At 48.3% G+C, this 22742-nt stretch overlaps 1 protein-coding gene across 18 annotated transcripts in view; it reads left to right on the plus strand.

The window, feature by feature from the left end:
- The window catches only part of Lrrfip1 (LRR binding FLII interacting protein 1), a 128473-nt gene that overhangs the window by 52697 nt on the left and 53034 nt on the right, over window positions 1-22742 (plus strand). For 17 of the 18 annotated variants that reach the window (XM_035441131.1, XM_027397564.2, XM_027397565.2 and 14 more), the window contains exon 2: window positions 15987-16073. In XM_035441131.1, coding sequence (XP_035297022.1) covers window positions 15987-16073 — 87 coding nt within the window. Of the gene's footprint in view, window positions 1-15986; window positions 16074-20755; window positions 20774-22742 lie in introns of all 18 variants that reach the window. The other variant, XM_035441132.1, reaches the window with a different exon arrangement.

The following is a 22742-nucleotide window of genomic DNA, read 5'->3' on the forward strand; positions in this document are numbered from 1 at the left end:
GGATCCAACCGAGATAGGAGATCTGAGTGTGGTGTAGAGTTTCACAGGGAACTGCTAGTGTGGTATTTTTCAAAGTATAGCACCACCTTGCCTAGAGTGGCTTGGAGGGCTTACAGGTTTTTGACCTTAGGAAAACCTCCCTCAAGGAGCCAGGGCCCTAAATCCACTTTGGCGGGTGTCGGTCTCTGGTCTTTGACTTACCGAACTTAACTTGTGGAGGCATGGTGGATAAGGAGTGGTTTGACCTTAAAATCGAGGACCAGCAAGTTGGGGACAGCTCATGGTTGTGGTTTGGGGGCTGGGAGTTGAGACCGGATGGGGCTGTGTAACACATACTAGCCTTAAACTCAGGATCCTCCCTTCTCAACCTCTCCAGTGCTGGGTTTACCAACAGGCACCTCCCCACCCAGCCCATTGCTGTGGTTGCTTATGAATGGAATATTTAAAAGTAAAAGGCTCCCTTTGAAACAATGTGTTTTATGGAGTTAGTACTACAGAAAGAAGGAGACCCAAGGTTCCTACTTTGTCCTGCTTTTGCCAGTCCTTGATAAAAGTGTGAGCCCCAGTCACTCATTCACCAGGTAGGAGCTAATCCAGTAGTTGGTGTTTGTGTGTGGAATAGTCACACTGAAGCTGCTTTGTTTGACTGGGAAGGTATAAACTTTGATTACAATGATAGTCCTTGTTGAGGACTGCACACACACACACACACACACACACACACACACACACACACGCTTAGTCTATGCCTTCACTTGAATTTTGGCAGTAATTTGGGCTTTTTGAGTTAGTCCACAACTTGTGGACCTAGGGACAGAACCTGCAGGGCCACTTTGGAACCCTCCTAAGTGGAGTCTTGAGATCTGGGAGGAGGGAAAGTTCTGAGACAGTGCTGTTAGCACAGAAGCCCAGGCACACCATAGAAGGCAAGAATGGGGAGGAAGTCAGCTCTGGGCTTGCTCTAGCACACAGGAGCCAAGTGTCAGAGTCCTGGGCAAAGGGAAGAACAAACACGCAAACACCTAGAACAGCAAGCGTGTAAGGAAGGCAGGGAAAGGCCCAAGAGGTGGGGACTCTGCCTCCATTCCAAAGACACTAGGCACAGGTCCCGCTAATCAACACTTGGAGGCTGCCTGGGACCCAGACAAGACATTTCTCAGCAGCAGGAGGCTGGAACCAGGTCCTCTTCCAAGTGCTCATTGCGCTAATCAAGGCCCACCCTCCCTTCCAGAATCCAGGAAGCACAGAACACTAAAGAGTAAGTGAGTGTTTATATGTAAGATTATGGCAGAATTCATCTAGCAATGAGCCCTGCCCTGTCTTAGATGAGGCTATTTTTAGTCTTTCTCTCCTCAATGTAATGTCACCTTCATACATGGCTCTAAAGCCCTCTCTGTGTATTTGATAAAGGACTGGTACCTAACAAAATATGGTCTGACTCCTCTTACCCTACTAAAATCTAACAATGCTGAATTCTGGAACATATTTGGTCCTAGAAAGTTCTCGAAGGAAATCGTGAATCTTTAAGAGGTTTACAGAACAGTAGCAAAAATTTGTTAAAGGAAAATACAGAAAAAGAAACAAAACGTGGCCCCTGTTTATGGGGCTAATGGGCTGTTGGGCAGGAAGTATGCAGGGTTATGACAATGGCCCGTATGTTAGAAGGGGGGGCACCCAGCTGCCTTGGACCATGGGTTGAGCATGTAACTGGAGACCAGCAGTGACCATTACAGAATGGCTTTTGTGTTCTGCAGTAAATGTCCCTGGCTCGTAGGAGCAAGGCTCTCCTGTGGACAAGGCCTGGGTTAAATGGTTGTGAGAAGACAAGGTGAGCAAGAGGAAGCAGACAGACATGTGACCTCCTCAGACCAGAGCTAAGACAAACGGCAAGATTGGAGCAGAATGTGTGGTGCAGGCCTGGGTGCCTGCAATGCTGGCACTCAGAGGCTGGGTCTGGCCAGCCTGGGCATAGCCAGACCCTGTTTCAAAACAAATAGAAAACTCTAAATTCGGAGGATATAACTCAGTGGTAGAGTGCTTGTTTGTGTTCAAGACCTCAGCGCCACAAACAAGGAAAAAAGGAGACTAGGAGGGGAGAGAGCAGTGTTGAGGGTGCCGGGTAGGTCGGCTGGTGAATAGTCTGAGTCTCCACATCCACAGTGGAAACTGACATTCTTTTTCTTTGTTTCTTATTTTAATGTATGGGTGCTTTGGCTGCATGGATGTCTATGCTCCCCTGGCCTGCCTGGTTCCAAAAGAAGGCTTCAGATCCCCTGAACTGGAGTGACAGTTGTTAGCCACCATGTAGGTGCTGGAAATCAAAACCAGGTCCTCTGGAAGAGCAGCCAGTGCTCTTAACCACTAAACCATCTCTCCAGCCCCAAACAGCCATTCTTTAAACTTTCATAACTTCTCTGTGTTGCTGAGGTTGTGTCCACTCTGGCCTCTTTCCACACAGTGACGAGCACTGACCCTGAAAGGAGCCAGTCCATACCAGGGCAGGGATCTGATAGAAGGGTAGAAGTTAGCCCTGCCACGCATGTGCAACTCATGGCCCACAGGCTGCAAAGCAAGCAGGCTGTCTATGAAGGCAAGGCAGCCCTCCACAAAAAAGCATAAGCTTACTTAAAGCACTGTGAGATGTTTGTTTTATAACTCAGTTTGTAACTCAAACATGAACTTTGTGGATGACGTTGTGTCCCAATAGAGCCTGTGTCTCAACCCCCAGGTTTATGAACTGGGGTATGGACTGTCATTTTTAATGTGTTGTTTCCCCAAGTTGTTAAGATAACAATGGTAAGTTCTTTTGAATTGTAGCTCTGAAGCCATTTGCTTTGATTTTTAGCCTGACTTATTTTATTACTCTGTGTGTGTGTGTGTGTGTGTGTGTGTGTGTGTGTGTGTGTGTGTGTGCGCGCGCGCGCGCGCGCGCGCGCGCGCGCCAAGCACACTTTTGAGTCTTCTCCCTCCCCGCCAAAGGGACCTCTCAGCCACTATTGCAGGCAGATGAAGGTTGACTTTGAAACCCTTGTACTTGAGGCTGAATTCATGTGCTTCCTGGCTTGGAAACCATAGGGACCTTGGAAGCCCTCCAGCAGGTGTTGGTCACCTGCTGCCTTACTGACCAGGGCACATGGGTCAGCTGCTCCCCTGTCACTGCTGGAGCCAGGCTCATCCCAGTCAGAGGCTACGGCTATCAGGCCATTCCAATATCAGCTCCTGAGCCCAAACTTTTCCAGTACAGGAGACCACGAAATGCAGTGATAAAGGCCAGGAACTAAGATGGAAACAAATGTCTTTACTTTGGGTGACAATGGAGACTAATTTCCCTTTTTCTCTAGGTTAGTTTCTGTTTAGCCTAACAGCTCACAAAGCGGAAGCCTCCTTTGCAAACTGTATAAAACTTAAGGTTCAGCCACCACCTACCCTCAATGAGAGCAGGAAACTGAGTTATTTATGGTGGCCATTTCGCAGCATAGTTGACTGACTGGCTTGTAACCTGCTTAGAGTGAGATTCTTAGTCAGTCGGGCAGAACCGGGCCAGGCATCGGTACCACGTATTTGCTCCTCAAAAGGCAATGCACCAGAGAAATGGCTTTATCCCAAAAAAATCAGGTTGTGTGACTCAGTATTGGAGCTGTTTGTGACTGGTTACTCAGATGCCTGAGTTCCCAAAAATTCCCTTCAATTTAAAGGATTAACCTTGGAGCCTAGAGACCTTTCCTTGCAGCTTCAGGAAGGCTGGGGGCCTGAGGGGCGGAAGGCGCGCACTCGCATGGCAGGGGGGGGGCTTTAGTAATTGATTGCTTTTACTGGAGGCCCCCAGTTTTCCTGTTTGTATTTTAAAGAGGGAGGCTTACTTTCTTAAGACGGATTTAGGGTACTTATTGGGGCAGTAGATATTTAAATGTATTGACTTCCAAATTTCTAAATGAATTTCTCCCAAATTAAGCCAAACATTAAATCAGAATTGCCAAGTGATTGCTAACCACTGCCACAGTCACTTGCCTCTGGGGCAAATTCCAGAACTACCAGTAAAGGAAGAGACAACACCAAAAACAACCAAGCCACGCCCAGCCATGCTAGTTTGTATCCCACCATAAGACAGCTTGCTTTCCCTTGAATGTAAAGTATGGCCACTTTATAAGAAATTAGTAACTCACCTTAAATTACTGGAAGGAGAGTTTACTTTTAATGTCATCTCACTTGTCTAATGGAGATTTTTTTTATCCTTCAGAGTAGCAGCTTCTTTTTTTTTAAAGATGTATTTTTACTTTTTATGTGTGTGTGTGGGTATGTGTGTTGCTCATGAGTGAAGGATGCTAGAAGAGGGTGTCGGGTCTCCTGGAGCTGTAGCTGCAGGTGATTGATTGTGAGGGTCTTCTCACCCTCCCAGCCTAATGTGAGAGCTGAGATCCGAACGTCCTCAAGACTATCAACAAGTGCTTTTAACTGCTAAGCCATGTCTCTCCAGCCACGCACGTGCGTGTGTGTATGTGCATGTGTGTATGTGCATGTGTGTATGTGCGTGTGTGTATGTGCGTGTGTGTATGTGCGTGTGTGTATGTGCGTGTGTGTATGTGCGTGTGTGTATGTGCGTGTGTGTATGTGCGTGTGTGTATGTGCGTGTGTGTATGTGCGTGTGTGTATGTGCGTGTGTGTATGTGCGTGTGTGTATGTGCGTGTGTGTATTTTTTGTTATTATTTTGCTGGAGGAGAATGGGTATGTGTGACAGCATATGTATAGAGGCCAGGGGACAACTTTGTAACAGTCTTTCCTTCCAACTTCACATGGTTCTGGGGGTTGAACTCAGGTCACCAGGCTTTCATGCCAAGTGTCTTTACACACTAAGCCCTCTTGCTGACTCACCATTTTTATTTTATTTGACTTATGGGGACACAGGTTTTTAGTATGGGGACACAACTTTCTGTATAGTTATGGTCCTCCTGTCTCACTTCCCGAGCCCTGGGGTTGCATTGCAGGTAAAGGCCACCATATTTGACCCACCATGTTGGTTCTGATCCATGTGTGGGGCAAGGCAGTGTGTGCCTGTGACAGGGTTGGGGGAGGGGGGAGGGAGATTTTCCTAGAGGAAGTAGGGTAAGGAGTGGGCATGAGGTGTGAGTGGGAGTTCAGCCTCCCTCGGGTGTGACCTCCCTAGGGCCAGGGTGCTTGTCTTGCACTGCTGCACTTGGTGGGAACTGCAGTCAAGCCTCTCCCTCCGTGGGTAGCTGTCACAGAAGACGCTTCATAAGTAGTGGAAGTAGCTAAATTTACCAGGCCTCTGCTGACTCAGCCTGGCCAGGTTTATGTAGACAATGCCAGCCATTACCTTGTAGAACTCCACAGTTACCTCTGATTTACAGATAAGGAGCAAGTGGGGTCTCTGGAAGTCAGGAGGCTTGCTGAATCCCCACAGACAGGGGGGGCGGAACAGTCAGACCCCTGGCCAGCTGACTTGGAACTACAGCTGACTGTGGTACCCCTGTGTACAGTGCTTCACCTGACAGGGAGCAAATACACAACCGGCTGCCTCCACTGCAGTTGCTATACCATGGTCATAAGGACAGCCTTGGGGTGTCATCACTCCCGTCCCCTCCCCACAACTCCTTTTTGTTTTATGGGATCAAACTCAGAGCCTCGGCTCATGCCCACAAATCCTGCTGACTTCCACTCCAAGCCTGGGCCAATCGCGTATCACTGTGATTCAAACCTTTAGTTTGAATTTTGGGATGGTGCCTCTCCACCTCCACCCAGACTGACCAGTTCATTGAATTAGAGCTGCTTCCAGGAATGTTGACTGAATACAAGAAGGGTTGTATGGTGAGAATTCCCTGCCTAAGGAGATGTAAACAATGTTCCATCCAAGGTCCAAGGTCCCATCTACAAATCAAAGTACCATTTTACTTAAGTTCAACCTTGGGAACCAAAGAATTTATTTGGCTTACTTATAGAGATCATGCGTGGAGTGTGGCAGAGCTACCTTGCAAAGTCTTTACCCAGTATGAACAGTGGCTTCTCCAACGCCACACAGATAGAGAACCTTTAGGTTAACCTTCCCTGGCCTGTGTTGCCTAGAACCTCCCGAGGAACACCCCCTCCTCCCTCAGCAATTAGGACAGAATTGTATACACATGGCTGGGAGGGGTGGTGGGAGTGGCTTTTCTACCCCCTCCCCATTAAGGAATGTCAACACTCAGCTAGATCTTGCAGGCGGGCGGGAGAAGCTTACTTGAAGAAGACGGCAGCTGTTTTGCTTGGTGGACAGAATTCTGCCACAAGTTGTTACAAGCTGTTCTGTGTCTGGGGTCTGCAGTTTTCAGGCTTATTCTTAGAAAGAACAGCGTCAACAATTGGTGAAACCTTAGGAGTGGATTCCAGGGAACAGTCAGAGGTGAGGGAATAGAGCCCAGATGAGGTACCTCAAGGGAACCTCTAACTTAAGAGGAAGTGGCCTCCTTCCGTCGACCTTGCAAGTCCTCCGTTTGGGCTTTGGTGTTGCCAGTGTGGTGTGTATTGTCCTCAACCCTCTTTGGTGCCAGATATAACCTAGAATGTCATGTGTGTTAGGCAAGCATCCTGGTCCCGAAGAAGCCTGTTTCTCTTAGAGATGGTGTAACCTCCTTCTTACTTCTGTAGTGAAGAAAATGTTTGCAACTCAGTTACCAAGCTGTGTTCCAGAACTGTGGTAGATCTCACACTCAAGGCCAGGTCTTCAGACTCCCTCTCCAGAGAATACTCAATGCAGCCTTGGGCACCTCTGGGACTACTCACCATCCCTGAAGCACAGAGCAGTTTGGCACCTCCTTGGAGCCTGTGGGTCCAGCTAGGAGCAATAAAGTAACTGATTTTTCATTGATGGATAATTTTAGAGTCTGTAATTCATCTTAGTTAATTTTGATATTGTTTTTTAAAGAAGTCATACAAAAGAAATTGAATGCCAGCCTTTAACTCTATGTCCTATATCCCTTCTGTTATTCTTTTGTTTAAAAAGAAGAAAAGAGAAATATTGAGACAGACATATTGACTATAAGTTTATTATAAGGCCCGGTAGAATGGGGAGACTAAGAAGAGGAACAGGGTAATGGCTGACCGCCATGGCCGGTCGCCATAAAGAGACAGAGCGGGGAAACAGAGAGAGGGGACAGAGAGCAGGAACAGGGGGAGAGAGAGAGAGAGCGAGAGCGTAAAGGGGCAGAGAGAGACAGACAGAGAGAGAGAGAAAGAGGAGTAAAGGGGCAAGAGCCTATCTTTTAAAGGGGTCCTCTGCACCTGCGTACAGACTTCTTTCCCATGGAACCTTGGGCTGACCAGGGTATTGCCTGAGTGGATTCCACCAGGTAACAGGGGCAGGCCAGCATAATGCCTGAACCTTTCACCTTCCAGTGTGCTGTGGAGCCTGGGCCCCTTTGATCTTGTGGCCTGAACTCTTGAGTCCCACCAGGGCAGGTGCGGCCAGTGTGGCTAAGTGCCATCAAACTGTGCTCAGGGAAACAGTGAAGTGCTTATAGCTCAAGCACGAGGACCTGAGTTTGGAGTCCCTGTATCTAAGTAAATGTTTGACATGGCATACCTGTAATCCCTGTGCTGGGAAAGATCCCCGGAGCTTGCTGGCCTGCTAGTCTGGCCAAACCAGTGAGCTCCTGGCTCAGTGAGAGACCCTGTATCAAAAAATAGTGCTTGAGGAAGACTTTGACATTTACCTCTGCTTTACACACACACACACACACACACACACACACACACACACACACACACACCAAGTAAAGGTAGTTTGTAGCACCGTGTGTTTGATAGAGAAATGCCTACTTCCGGAGCACTAGTTAGATGTTTGCATAGATCTGGGGCTGACCACATCTCTGTAGATACACACTGACACCAGTGTGTCCTACTGAGACCCCTAATACCATACTTAATCTTGCTGTCTATGATCAGCCATTCTGAGGCGACCTCCGGCCCTTGAGGAAGTACTGAGCAGAGCCCGGTACACCCTTCTCAGACTTCCATTCTGCTGCTGTTTTGTGAGACAGGATCTCATGTAGCCCAGACTGGCCTTGAACTCCCGACCCATCTGACTCTGCCCCCGAAAGTACTGATGTTACAATTCCGCATCACCACACCTGGAACATTCACTTTCCACGATGCCATCATTCACTGGGTAGTGCTGTAGTTTGAACTGCATAACTTGTGTGCTTGTCTGTATACAATCCGCCTTGCTCTTTCAACCTGCATGAGTAGCCAATGACAAGCTCTTCCCCTATGGTCCTGTCTGAAAGCAAGATGACTGGTCAGCCTGGCCTCACCTTGAAGGCCACGATTGCTCAGCCCCCTACACTGACACTAGTAGCCCCACTGTGTCGTGACTCACAGTTACAGCCATAAAGAACATGTTCCCTTGCTCCTGGGGGGAAATAGTTAGAAGGTTTGGAAAAGATGAACACTTTTTTTTTTTTTTTTTTTTTTTTGGAGACAGGGTTTCCCTGTGGCTTTGGAGCCTATCCTGGAACTAGCTCTGTAGACCAGGCTGGCCTCGAACTCACAGAGATCCACCTGCCTCTGCCTCCTGAGTGCTGGGATTAAACGTGTGCGCCTCCACTGCCTGACTGGATACTTGTTTTAAGAACAGGATAAGGCTGGAGAGATGGCTCAGTGGTTAAGAGCACTGGCTGCTCTTCTAGAGCACCTGGGTTCAATTCCCACCACCCACATGGCAGCTCACAACTGTAACTCCAGTTCCAGGGGATCTGACACCTTCACACCAGTGCACATAAAATAAAGTTAAATAAACTTTTACAAAATGGGATGAGGCACAGGTGATATTCGAGGGACATGGGCAGTGGGTCTGTGGAACAGAGGCCAGCTGTGGCCACTGTTACAGAGGTGCCCAGCCAGTGCCTGCCCTTTCCTGTCCCACCATGCACCCACTTGGCTACACTCAATAGCAGACTGTTTACAGAGTCTGCCAAATATAAGCTGTGGGGGTTTCCTTAGAAACAAAAGTTGGTAGCTGTTGCTACTTCCTGTAACCAAGGCAACTCAGGAAAGGGATTCTGTCACTCTGCAACCTCCACCGTCCTCTGGAAACCACCATGTCTTTGTCAGCCATGCTCACATGGCTGGAGGGGTGGAGGAGGTGGGGGGTGGGGGTGGTACACACCAGTATTTCCAAGCTCCCACATGAGATTTTTGTTCTTCTCTTGGGAATGGACCACAACCAGGATGGAGGCCTCTGCCTATTTCTAAACCAAGACAGCTTTTCTTGGCGCTACTTTTGGCTTCAGCTGGGTAGTATTCATACCACACTCACATGAGTGAACTTTCACTACATCCCTAGACATTTTTCTGAAATGGCTTTAGATTAGTTACATCACGATGAAATGTGCCCTGGTGAAAATGCCACTAATTCTGCCCAATTCCAGAGCCTAGAAGTGTCGCTAAACGTATGATTAGCATGATGGATACTACTTCCTCCCATTTGTGACATCTTTACATCTAAGTGGCCCCATGGGGCATCATTCCCAGGTGGTATCTGAGGAAGCAGTGTCCCTGGGGCCCCTCATCTTGTCTATCTGTCACCCAGAGGTCTCTCTGTCAGCCCCCCTGGGTCTCTGGAAAGTTAGAGAATGTTGCATCCCACCTCCAGGCACATGGCAGGACTGCGCGGCGGCATACGTACGAGTCTGCCTGTAGATGGAGGGTGGAAGCTGGCTTTCTAGGCCCCACAGCTTCCTCAGTCTGGCGGAGGAAGTGACCTGAGACCAAAACTGTCTCAATTCCCTTTCTCAAGAACTTCCTTGTAAATCCTCGCGGCTTCCCTGTAGACTGTAGGACACTTTGGTGTCAGTACCATAGCCACAGGGGGAAAGGGCCTGGCATGCATACTTTTCCTGCTGGACTGAGTGTCAGCAAAGTGTCAAGGCCCAGGACTGGCATGAGCAGGGCCTGGATGCTGAAGGACCACGGGAGGTGGTGTACCCTGAAGGTGAGGAGTGGGCCTCCTACAGACCCACCTTGTCTGAGCTCACGTTGCAAACCATGTCTAGTGCAGGATCCTCAAGAATACTTGTGTGAGCCAGGGATAGTGCTCAGTGACACACCCCAATGTGTACTTTACTGATGGTCAAGACATCCCACTGACTTCTCAAACTGCTCTCTGAAGCCTTTGCCAGCCTGTCCCCGGGGCTGTCACACATATGGCTGTATAGCCCACAGAAGGTATTTCAATAGAAATTATTTCTGCAGCCGGTGAACTGAACACTTGGCCAAGGGACCCTGCAGCAAACTGTAGAGATGGCATTGGGGACAATAGGTGGAGACCTGAGGCACTGGGTCAGACTTCTGCTTCTCTGTCTCTCCTTGCCATCCTTCTTACCAGGGTGGGTGTGTCCTTGGATGAGTGAGTCTCACCCATGATGGGTGTGTCCATGGATTGTGTGCGTCACCAGGGTGGATGTGTTCTTGGATTGTATGTGTCATTCAGGTAGGCGTGCCCTTGGGTTTGAGTGTGGTTTATGGGGTGCAAAAGGGAGTCTGGAGTCAGAGATCAGCTTTGTGGAATTGTCATCAGCAACTCTGGTGATCTATGGGACCTTTCCAGCCATCCCCACCCCAAGGAGTACCTCGATTTAGAAGCCCAGCCTATAAAAACTGTTTATAGGATCCCAGGCCTGGGCCCACAGCAGCTGGGGACGTGCCAGCTGTGGCCCATAGAAGGGCAGAGGAAGCACTCATCCTGAACCAGCAGCTTTGGGAATTCCCAAGAAGCTAGCAAGCCTGCAGTTTGTTACAGGAGCCCCAGTCCTGTCACCCTCTACCTCTGTCCTGCCCATGAACCAAGATGGGCCTACGTCTGGACAGAGGACCTTGTTTGCTTTGCAGCAGCCAGTGTACATGCGTTTGGGGTTGGTCCCCTCCTGCTTCCTTACCACCTACACACTGAAAAGGGTCAGATATCCCAAGGCATACAAGTACTCCCACAAGGTACTGTTCCTGCCCTCAGGCAAGCACCAGCATGCAGGGAACTTGTGAAGCCCTCATGGACCAGGCCTTTGGAGGAGAGGCAGCAGGTCCCTGCTGACGCTTCTCAGGAAACTGCCCGCAGTTCCTTACAGGCTAAGGGCAGCAAGGGGAAGGATAGCTGGGAGAGTTTTAAATCTGCCTGTGACCTCATACACACGTCTTTTATTTTGGCAAAGCAATTGTCCAGGAAAGCATAGGCCTGGAGTACCTGTCCAAGGCAGCTGACCCTGAGAACCACCTGGACAGCTGGCACATTGAGGACAGGCCTGGGCTTTGCACTGTGCACAGGGAATGAACCTTGAGCCTGGGTGCCACACAGTGGACCTTGACTGTTTTGTACATCAGTTCATTTCACAACTTGGTCACATCTAGCCTTCCCTGGTGACTCCACAGGGACCATATACATGAGTGTCATCCTCCAGTTCCTGTGTCATGTTGCTGTTCTCATGTCTGAATAGGAGGGAGCATGCCACAGAAGCTCTGGCTAATTCTATGAGGCATCAAAGCTAGCGAGCTCCACCGAGTGTCGGGTTTGTTTCATGGAGACAGACATGGTCACATGGAGGGTTTGGATTGGCGTCAGTGACCCACTCCTCTGTCTGCTGATGTTGGGTTGGGCAGGTTCCAGGAAACAGGATGATTGACATCATCACTTCCTGTGCTGTAAGGCTCTGTCTCCGCACAAGTCACGTGAGCAATGTAAGCGATGTGGTTGTTGTGAGTGGTGGAGTCTACAAGGACCTGAAGCTGTATTGAATTACAAACTAATCTTCTAAATCCTGATATCAGGAATAGCTGGCACATCACAGGCTTCATTCACGTGGCTCCTTTGTCGCCTAGACTTCTCAAGGCAGGACTGGTGGCTTTACGGTTTTTAGCACGACTACCCTCAAGGGCAGAGTGCATGTTGGGTTAAAATGACCACATTGAGAACTGTGTCCCAAGGGGAGGTTCTTGTGGCAGGTTCTATAAGCTCAAGTGTGTGGACCCCATTTAGGGACTTTGGCTCAGTGCCAATAATTAATCCAGATGGAATGAGTGGCTAGTCAGGCATCCTGGCATGGAATGTGTGTGAGGTACTCAATATCCCCAGCTCAGAGGAGGTCAACAACGACAAATGTAATCTCAGAAACAAGCAAGGTCATCTGTTGGTATGTAATAAATGTTCAGGGATTCTTTGAACGACATTCATCTGTGTCATCACAGATCTGGGGTCAAGTATATGGGCCTCGGTTTGCTGGGACCTATCAACAGTTAGTCAAGCTAGGTCCTTCTGGACCCCAGGATCCTCTGCTGAGCTCATTTGTGATTCCAGAACCTTCATTTTCTTCCTTCCTTCCTTCCTTTCTTCCTTCCTTCCTTTCCTTCTTTCTTTTCTTTTCTTTTTCTTTTCCTTTTTTCTTTCCTTCTTTCTTCTTTTCTTTTCTTTTTTTTTCTTTTTTTGAGACAGGGTTTCTCTGTGGCTTTCGAACCTGTCCTGGAACTTGCTCTGTAGGACCAGGCTGGTCTCAAACTCACAGAGATCAGCCTGCCTCTGTCTCTGGAGTGCTGGGATTAAAGGTGTGAACCTTCATTTTTTTGGAGGTTCCTGTAGGATGGTGGCCCCTGTTCCTGCTAACTGTCACCTGAGGGCTACTCACAGCTCTTAGGATCCCCTCACAGGCCTCTCTTATGGTATCCAGCTCTCTCAAGACCAGAGAAAGACTTGTCTAAACCCTCTTAGGGGCCTCATCTAAGCCCACCAAGCATATTCTTTTTGCTCAACTCAAGGTCATCTGATGAAAGCCCTTAATCTGTATAGTTCTCTCTGTCTTATAAATTAGGTAGTAACAGGAGTGACATTATCATGTTCACAACTTCCCACATATGCATTTAAGGGGAGGAGTCTATCCAGGTGCCCACATATAGGGCATCTATACCAGCAGAGTTAGCAGAGTTCTGGGGACCCTCCTAGAACTTGTAGGCCTTTCTAGAATTCTGTCAACTAAATTTCTTCCTCCTTCTGCCCCATCTGGTGCTCTTACCTTTCTTCTGGCTCTTTCCACAAACCCTTCCCTGTTCCTCCTTGTCCAAACCAATGGACTAATACTATTGTCAAAACTCTTGCCTAGTCTCTGCCTTCTTAGAAAGGAACCAACAGGCCCAGGGCCATGTGCCTCCGCACCCAAGGGTAGGTCTTGAATGTAAAGAACCTTCTTCACTCATCTCCTCCAGCCCTGGGTTCTTCTTGCAGACCCTAAGTACCCATTTAGGAGATGTAACTGGTGTGGAACCTTTTAAATGACACCGAGTGCCAGAGTTCTGATACAAGCAAGAGGCAGCACTTCACCACTGTGCGCCAGCCCTAGCCCCAGCCCCTGCCCCAGCTTGTGGTGTTGGATGCCCTTTGGTTTGAAAGACATGAGCTTGGACTGATAAGGGACCACGCAAACAAAATCCAGTATGGAGTCAAGTCCTTGCAACCTGAAAAGAAATCCCTTGTGATTCAACTTAGTAGTCAACTTACATTAGAACTGAAAGAGATCAGGGCACATGGTGGTGAGCTCCTGAAACTCTAGCATGGCAGAGGGTGGGAGGGCTGGGGCAGGAGGATGGTGAATTTGAGGTTGGCCTGGGCTGTGTAGATAGCAGGACCTTGTCTTTTCAAAGAATCAAAAGTGAAAAAAATAAAAAGGAGAGAGGATGTAACAGGCTTTCTTTTGGGCCACCAGCCAGTTCCCAAATAAAGACGTGGAAATTTAATATTAGCTATGAATGCGTGGCCTTAGCTCAGGCTCATTTCTTGCTAGCTCTTACAACTTCATTTAACACGTTTCTCTTCATCTACGTTTTTACCTTGGGGCTTTCTACCTTTTTTCCCTTCCATGTGTCCTGCTTCTTGTGTCTGGCTGGCTGGTGGTGGCCTGACTGGCTGACCCCAGGAGTCTCTGTCTTTGTCTCCCTCACTCTCTTTTCTCTCTAGCCTAGATTCCTTCTCCTGCTTATTCTCTCTGCCTGCCAGGCTCGCCTGTCCCTTTACTGCCTAGCTGTTGGTTTTTATTCCACCAATCAGGTGCCGTAGGCAGGCAAGGTGAAACAGCAGCACATCTTTACAAAATTAAACAAATGCAGCAGAAACAAATGCAACCAACACATCTTTACATAGTTAAAGTAATATTCCACAACACGAACAAATGAAACACATCTTTCCATACTTAAAGCAATATTCCGCAACAGAGGGAAAGGAAAGGGGTCAGTTTGTCTTCTGGTGCATGCGTGCGTGCGTGCGTGCGTGCGTGCATGTGTGCGTGCATGTGTGCGTGCGTGCGTGCGTGCGTGCATGTGTGCGTGCGGTCAGGGAGGTAGTATTCAGGACCTATCTCCTAGTGGGAGTCTGTCGATCAGAAAGCTAAATGTGCTTAGGCTTTTGCTCCTGGCTGGCCCTACTAGATAGCTGGGTCCAGAAAATGCTGTATTAAAATGACCTAGGTAACAGTGGGATATTACAAAATTCCAGAGCTGTGGGTGGAAGAATTATTAACTGTGTATCAAGGGAACTTACCTGCCAAGAAGGTGGGACTTGACACCGGAAAGCCTGAATTCTGGGACATTCTGCCTTTTACCTCCCTGGCTTCTGGGTGGCATGAGATAAGAGCATTCACATGATCTCTAGTCATGCAACAGGGTCAAAATGCCATCTGTGACCCCTTGGTTGGCATGGTCAGCTGTGTTCTGATTGCTGATCTTCTGAGGGCCTAAAGATTGCTAGATGAAGTTTGTTTTTTTGTTTTTTGTTTTGTTTTGTTTTTTGTTTGTTTTTTTGTTTGTTTTTTTTGTTTTTTCCAGACAGGGTTTCTCTGTGTAGCTTTGGAGCCTGTCTTGGAACTTGCTCTGTAGACCAGGCTGACCTTGAACTCACAGAGATCCGCCTGCCTCTGCATCCTGACTGCTGGGATTAAAGGCGTGCACCACCAACGCCTGCCTTAGATGAAGATCTTTTAATGCCAGGACTGCCTCTTACATCCACAGCCCTCCACTGTGCCCTTGGTTGCCTTGGGAGGACCTGAGCTGCCCTGACTGCAGAGGGGAGGGAAGTCATGGCATGAGGGTAGGCCAAGAGGAACTGGACAGGAGTCTCAGAGTAGATCTCTCTGTGAGGCCACCAGACTGGGGCCCTGCAGGGCTGCCTGGCTCTGACACCAGGCTGTGTCTAGGAGTGTGCCGTACAACATAAATGAAGCACTTAGAACAGCGCCCACCTGGCATTTAGTGAGGGTTCAACAGTCACCCTCCTATCCTCAGGGGACAGCAGATGGTACTAAACACTGTTGGACTGTGTTACTCGTAGGTATGCACATCTATGATGTAACTTTATTTCTAAACTGGGCACAGTAAGACGTTAACAATGCTGTAGACTGTGTGACGATCTTAGCGTATGGTTTTCCTTTCCTTTTTTGAGTCAAGAACTTTCACCTCTTGGTTAAAAGGAAGTACATCTAGGCTCTTCTTGATATGGAAACTGTCAGAGTCACCGCTGGTGTGTTTTTATACAAGCGCTGGCGATTGCTGGAGTGGATCCGACCGTGACTAACAGGAAGATAGTGCATAAGACGTGGAAACGCTGGAGAAAGGGAATCAAAGTCTGAGCAAGAGAGAACAAATTGGTGCTGGATTTCATTTGTTTATCATTGCACGGGTTTTTTTTGTTGTTGTTGTTTATTTAAAAAAAAAAAAGCAAAAGAATTATTTGTTTCTGAAAATTTCCGTGTAAAGTTTTTTGACTTTGGTGGACCCCAGCTAACTGATATGGAGGAGCTCCTGGACTCATAGCTACTCTTCTCCCAACTCGTGACAACCTGAGAGATCTGTGAATCACCACTGTATGCTTGTTAAGCCCTAAACAAGATTTCCTCTGCACAGGATCATTAACTGTGTACCCGGAAGGTGCCTGGTCTGATCTCTAATAACATTTCTGGGTCTGTTTCAGGCGGAGGCCAGGCTTGCAGCGAAGCGTGCAGCCCGCGCCGAGGCTCGAGAGATCCGCATGAAGGAGCTGGAGCGGCAGCAGAAGGAGGTAATGGAGGCCGAGGGAGGGGGGGCGGCGGGGGGCTCGTGGTTGGGTCTTTCCCTGAGGTGTGTTAGGACTGTAAGAGAGAGCACCTGCTCCCTTCAGTGTCACCCTCGCGTCACTCCTGCTTGGAATGTGTGTGCTCCTGTGGTTTTTGTTCGAGGTTAGGCTCAGAGTGCACATAGCACGGATGCCAGGCATGCTCGCCCAACCAGGACCAGGGAGAAAGCTCACAGGCTTTGAGCTTGCCCTTTAGTAGTAAGTTTCCAGGCCCGCTTTGTAGCTCAGAAGGCTGGAAAAAACTGGGTTTTGGCTTCTATCTAACAGTGGGATTAGGGTCTGGATCCTCTCAATTAGAACCAGAAAAGAGCAGGGGTAATTTTTTTTAATTGACCAATTTCTTTCATTTAAAAAAAAAAAAGTTTTCCCTGAGGCTTATATAGTGATACAAAGAACAGTGTGAACACTGGGTAAGTAGTCATGGGAGCAAATGCACTCCAGAGGACCAAGGCGGTCATAGGTGCCCATACCCCTTCATCCTATCCGCTGTTGGTTTTTAAGACCTTGAGTCAGCATTCTTTCCAACAGCCAGTGTGTGGGCTCTTTAACTGCATTAGGGCCCTGGCTTCTCCACAACCTTGCCCGTAACCAGCAAATGAACCCATTGGGGAGCATTGGCTCCAGCCCCACACTGCCGGGCTTGCCCGTTAAGAAGGCTTGAATGTGTAAGTAGTAATAAAAGCTGCTGGAGTGGTCCTTCCTATGCGGGGTCTGGTCCTGCTTACGGAGCCCAGCCCGTGTCCACCATGGTGCAATTCTGGATGGAAGTTCGCCTTTCCTGTTTCTCTTCAGACCAATGCATTATTCCTCCACCTTCCCAACCAGGCCCAAGCCTGTCATGTGCTCTGTAGGGACAGCTGGGCCAGTAGACTGTGATGCTCACTGTCTCTCCCTGCCCGGGGACTTTGCCACCCCAGAAAGAAATATGTCAACAGAAGAGGGTGTAGCCAGACTTGATTTGGGGAAGGAAACTTCCAGACGGTGTGTGGGTGGCCAAACAGTGCTGGGAGCTCCAGCCTAATGTCTCAGCCAAAGGAGTACCAGAGCCCCAGTGGGAGGGGAAGGTGGGTCAGGACAGTCACCCATGAGGGGACCTCACCCTGTTCTGTGGCGATCGGGAAGTGACACTGGCAAGCTTCTGCTGTGTGCTAAGCTGTGAGCAGAAAATTAAGCCACTATCAAAAGTTAGCTCACTGTCTTCCCTTCTGGTTCCAAATGCAAATACAATTTTAAAAAGTGTAATATGTTCTTGGCTTTGTTATTTTACATTTAGAAGTTGGTACTCTGTATGTGTGCGTGTGTGTGTGCTTTCTCTTAGTTCTCAGGAAAAGCATGGGGTTGGTGTATGTCCAGCATCTGTCTCCTTTTTAAAATCAGAAAATAGGTGTCCCTGGGTTTTTTGTTTGTTTGTTTGTTTTGGTTGTTTTTGTTGTTGTTGTTGTTAATTATTTAGGCTTTTTCCTAGATGAACTGTGATTGCCAAGCTTTCGAGTTAACTGAAGTGCCTTCCTCCCCTAGTCTCATGGCCAAGGGTGAGATGGGCCTAAGTGGAATCAGAACCTGGTGAACACCTGTCAGGATGCTCCCACTAGGAAGTGGTTTCAGGAAACTCACCAGAGACAAATGTAGACCCACAAGTAGAGAGCAGGAAAAGACCGCATCTGCTTTGTGGGTCATTGTCATGTACCACTGAGTCTCTGAGTGGGCACCGCCCAGGGGATTGTCCCAGCTAGAGCTCCTGGGCTCACCTGACTCTAGCATACATACTGGATAGTTTATTTGGAATTTAATTTAATTTTTTTTTTAAATGACTAAGTCCCAGTTGTTTCTCAGGCGGCCTGGTATCATTTTCTCTGTGAAACTTTTCTGCCCATTCAGTAGACACTTGTGGGCCACTGTGTGTAGGACCCTGCTAGCCCTTCCCATTGACTGTGAGAGCCACAGGGTAATGTGAGGGGGAGGTAGGTAGTTCTGGGGCTGGGGGGTACTGTTTCTTAGGATGCATCCCAATAACATAGGGCAGCTGCTGGCATCTGCAGAGCCAGGAGTCCTGTGGGAGCTGCCTCCTGTGGCTGCTATGCCCTGCGTAGGCTCATCCACTGTCAGCTTTCCCTGGTTCTCCCACAGTTCTTCAGCCTGTCTGCCTTCCTTCCATCCTCTTTTGGCAGTAGTGGGGATTGAACCTGGGACTTTCATGTATGCTAGGCACTCACTCTACCACTGAGTCCCAGCACCAGCAATCTGCACAAACCCCCAGGGTGTTTTGCTGCTCTACTAGTTCTGGGGGATTCATTGCACTTTATGTCCCACTGTCCTTAGAGTGCATGATATACCTCACAGCTGTCACCGTCAGCTCCTATTAGACACAAACCAAGGACTCAGGGCCGTGGGATGCAATGGGCCTGTGAGCTGGCTCTGCATTGTGCTCATGCCTGTTAGTGAGCTTGGTGATTCTCACCAAGATGTAAAATTCCTACAGAGATGAAGGTGAAAGCGAGTTATAGAGTATGTGTACACGCATCTACTAAGTAACACGTTAAGCCACATTCGCTCTTCCTGATGAGTACCATTGATTGGCATATATGCACGCTTACTTAAAAATCTACAGATTCTTGGGTGAGAATCCTTGGACAGAGTTAGCTGTGGGTGTGGCAGCATCAACAGCTAAGAGGAAATTGAGTGAGTCCTTACGATTTTTTTTTTTTTTGAGCAGAAGGATATTTGGCCTTGAGCACCAAATATTGCTGAATCTGAGGCAGAATTCATCAGCCAAAGCTGACACTTGTCACCAGGAACCACATAGGAAGAGAAGCAATGTGCGTATGCACAAGTGTTGGGCAAGTCTATGGAGAAGAGTGAGAGCAGCTAACAGCCCAAGCTTGCAGTCTGACATTGCAGCCCCTCGCAGACTGCTCTGTCTGTCTTCTCAGTCCTGACTATTATTAGAAGCAGCGAGCCCAGCTTGAGTTCATACCATCTGATAGCCCAGGGCACTGGCATTTTAAGTTGTTGATTAACGAGAAATGAATATGCTTTGGACAGCCGTGTTTAGCCAGTAGGGTTGGTATTTTGGTATAAAACTGGGAAACATGATCCTTGCTTTCCCTGCACATGCTGCTGCTGAGCAGGAGTGGCTTTCTTTCCCAGAGGAAGGGTCAGAGCCAAGGCAGCCTGGATGAGCTGAGGAGGCCTCAACTTGGTGGCCAGAGTTGGCCAGAGTTGGGACATTCTTTAAGGAGAGTTTAAAGAATGTCCAGGGAGTCAAGATGGGAAAGACAGCAGTGTTGGGGTGGGGGTCTGCCACCAAGTCAGGACAATGAGCTGCATCCAGGGCCAGGGTGCTCTGGGTATCCCGGGAAACAGCTCCAAGAGTCAGCCTCACAGACGGCATGAATCAACAGCAGCATCCTTGAGCTGTGCCTTGGGGCTGGTTGAGTGGATCTGAGCTCTTTTTTAATGGAGCTACCAGATGAGAATAATATACGGGCATTCTTTGGGAAATTACAGGGATCCTTGAACTTCACAGGAGAGGTGGCACTGATAGAAAAAATGTCTGTCTTAATGTCACCGACTGAATAGCCATTTTGGTTGGAGATGCTGCATTTATTATAGTTGAATATTGACTGTATTTTCCCATATGAAGAAATGTGCAAGATTTCTTTTTCTTTCTTTCTTTCTTTCTTTCTTTCTTTCTTTCTTTCTTTTTTTTTTTTTGGGGGGGGGGGAAGCACAGGGTTTCTCTGTAGGTTTGGAGGCTGTCCTGGAACTCACTCTGTAGACCAGGTTGGCCTCGAACTCACAGAGATCCACCTGCCTCTGCCTCCCGAGTGCTGATATTAAAGGTGTGTGCCACCAATGCCTGGCACGTGCCAAATTTCTAGGCCTGTGACCTTAACAAGGCCTGATACAAACCATGGCTTGTCCAGTGAATGCAAGCATCTATGTCCCAGTGGTGACTGTGAAATTAAGAGAAGGCTCTGGTGAAAACCACTGTGTTGGGGAAAGGGCTCCTCTTGTATTTCATCACATTCCCATGGCTGCAGCGTTTTGCTGGAGTGTTCTTCATATTCTTTCCTATAAATCTGCTTGGACCAGGACACTAAAGCCTCCTTATTAATCGTTTCTGAATCTGACCACTCAATTTCCTACTTAAAATTGGACACTTTCTGGTTAAACTTTTATTAGTATGAGAAGCAGTTTTCCTTTTAAAGATAAATTGATGTTTCTTCTTTGACAGTTGCCCGTGTTTAAACACGCCGCCCTGTGATCCCCACCATCCCTTCTCTCATGCCCCTCCTGCTGCCTCTGAGCCTTCTTCCCCGAATAGCCCCATCTCCCTCAAAGTCTCAAAAGATGCCTTTAATTCCTATTTCTCGTTGTAGCAATAGGCCGTGCATACTCTGCGTTAGGCAAAAGTGGAGCGACCATCAGCCATCAACAAAAACAGCACCGAACGAGAGAAGGGGGACTTGATGTGTTTTCTCTTCATGTTTAATCCGCAATCTCTGTTTTTCTGCACTGCGGTGTCCATTCATGTCTCTGATTGTTACGGAACCTTTCTGAACCGTTGCTGCAATTTTAACTGCATTTTCTATTTCTCCCCCTTTCCCTTTTGCCCTTTGCTGTAGATCTACCAAGTCCAAAAGGTAGGCTCTGTCCTCCGCGTCTAACACGCATGTGCTGTTTCCCCCTTGCCGAGGCCTTGCCACCTGCCCAGCAATGCTGCGCGCTGACCACCCCGCTTGCCATGGGCACTGCCACCTCTGTCTACCCTGCCTGACTAACAAGCCTCTTCTGCTTGAGACAGAAGCCATGCATTGAACACATCCCTTGATCCTTTTGCCTCAAGGAATTGGAAAGTTGTCTCTGATACAGAAAAGAAAAATTCTAACTCAAGCCGCGTTTTATAATTGGAGGAAGCTTTTAAAATTGCATATTAAAGGACAAAGTTTTTATTTTTCTTTCCAGATGACTTTATTAGAAAACCTTAAAAATACTGGTCTAAATTGCCACACATTAAGATGTCGTTGGAGCCGGGCGTTGGTGGCGCACGCCTTTAATCCCAGCACTCGGGAGGCAGAGGCAGGTGGATCTCTGTGAGTTCAAGGCCAGCCTGGTCTCCAGAGCGAGAGCCAGGATAGGCTCCAAAGCCACAGAGAAAACCTGTCTCGGAAAAAAAAAAAAAAAAAAGATGTCGTTGGGTTAAGTGTCGTAGCCCATTTCTAAATCCTAGCACTCAGGAGGCAGAGGCAGGGGGATAGCTGAAAGTTTAAGGTTATGCTGGGATTATGTGGTTGGTTGGAGACCAATCTGGTCTACACACATGGTGAGACCCTGTCTCAAAAAAATGAGGGCGAGAAGGAGATAGATAGGGAGATAGAGGAACTGGTTATTAGGCTAGGTGTGGTAGCCCCAGCACCTCAGAGGCTGTGACAGAGGACCACAAGTTACAAGTTTCAGGGCAGAAAAGAATAAAAATCTAGACATAAGAAGAGAGTTTAAGATTATTGAGGGTGGAATTAAAGTTTTCATTAAAAAAAACAGATATAGGGACAAAGCCCAGCTGTCTTCCCAGCTCAACACGGGATTAGTGTTATAGGCTAATGTGCCTCTCTGACATGACAGCCACTGTGGTTAGAAGCGAGGACAATGAGTAGAAATACTGAGAGCTTGCTCTTCAGGGACTAGCGGCTCAGCCGTGACGGAGTGGGGTGCCACTGACCCCTGAGAGAGGTTGTGGGGCTTGATGAGCCTTTCCCATGTGTGAGCCTTTCCTGGGGTGTGGTGGTGGGAGAGACTTGTGTTCTTTCCTCAACCTGTTTAGTTTCTACCTAGAATAGCTGTGTCTTCCTTTTAAAGCGGCAAGACAGAGTAAGAACACAAACTCTCAGAGCACACAGGGCTCTTACACTGGTAGAGCCTGCTACAGGCAATCCTGAAATCAAGTTTAATGACCCTTGGCCCAGCCCATCCTGCCTCCACTGGAAAATCTCCTCTCCTGAAGAGGCTAAAAGGTCCAATGGATACCAGCCAAATCTATAGCCACACTGTTCGTGGTCCTAGCATCCGATATGGAATGGATACTGAAGCCAGTCCCTTGTCCTCTAGAATCTCTGGAGGACTCTGACAGGTTCCGGTTAGGCTGGGAAGCCCTGATGACATGAGGCCGCAGGACACTGCTGCTGCAAACTCAGGAAAGGACCTGTCATTTCCCCTCACATCCTACCCTTTCCTGTTCAACTCATGGTGGATTTGTTGACAGGCCTGAGATGTGTTGTGAAAACTGTCAGATGTGAACTCAGGTGCAGGGCACAACTGGAGGAGCTCCAGAAACCCACCATAGTTTGTATAAAAGTGTCCAAGGGAAGGGAAGGGAAGACTTTTCTCAACAATCAAATTTCTGATGAGGGCAGGAGACAGGGTGTGTTCTCTCCTGGTCCTGTGGCCATCGGGTCAATTAATTTCCTTGTGCTTGAGGCTGTTTCTCAAAGTCAAGCACCTTGTGCCTCAGTGTAGCTCCCTCCTGTCTTGCTAACTAAAAGTCAAACAGAAACAAAGGCGCCATATGTCACACACGAATTAGGATCTGGATGTCATAGGTAAGGGTGGAGCTAG

Source organism: Cricetulus griseus, chromosome 2 (genome assembly GCF_003668045.3).
Source record: "Cricetulus griseus strain 17A/GY chromosome 2, alternate assembly CriGri-PICRH-1.0, whole genome shotgun sequence".
Classification (NCBI taxonomy): Eukaryota; Metazoa; Chordata; class Mammalia; order Rodentia; family Cricetidae; genus Cricetulus; species Cricetulus griseus.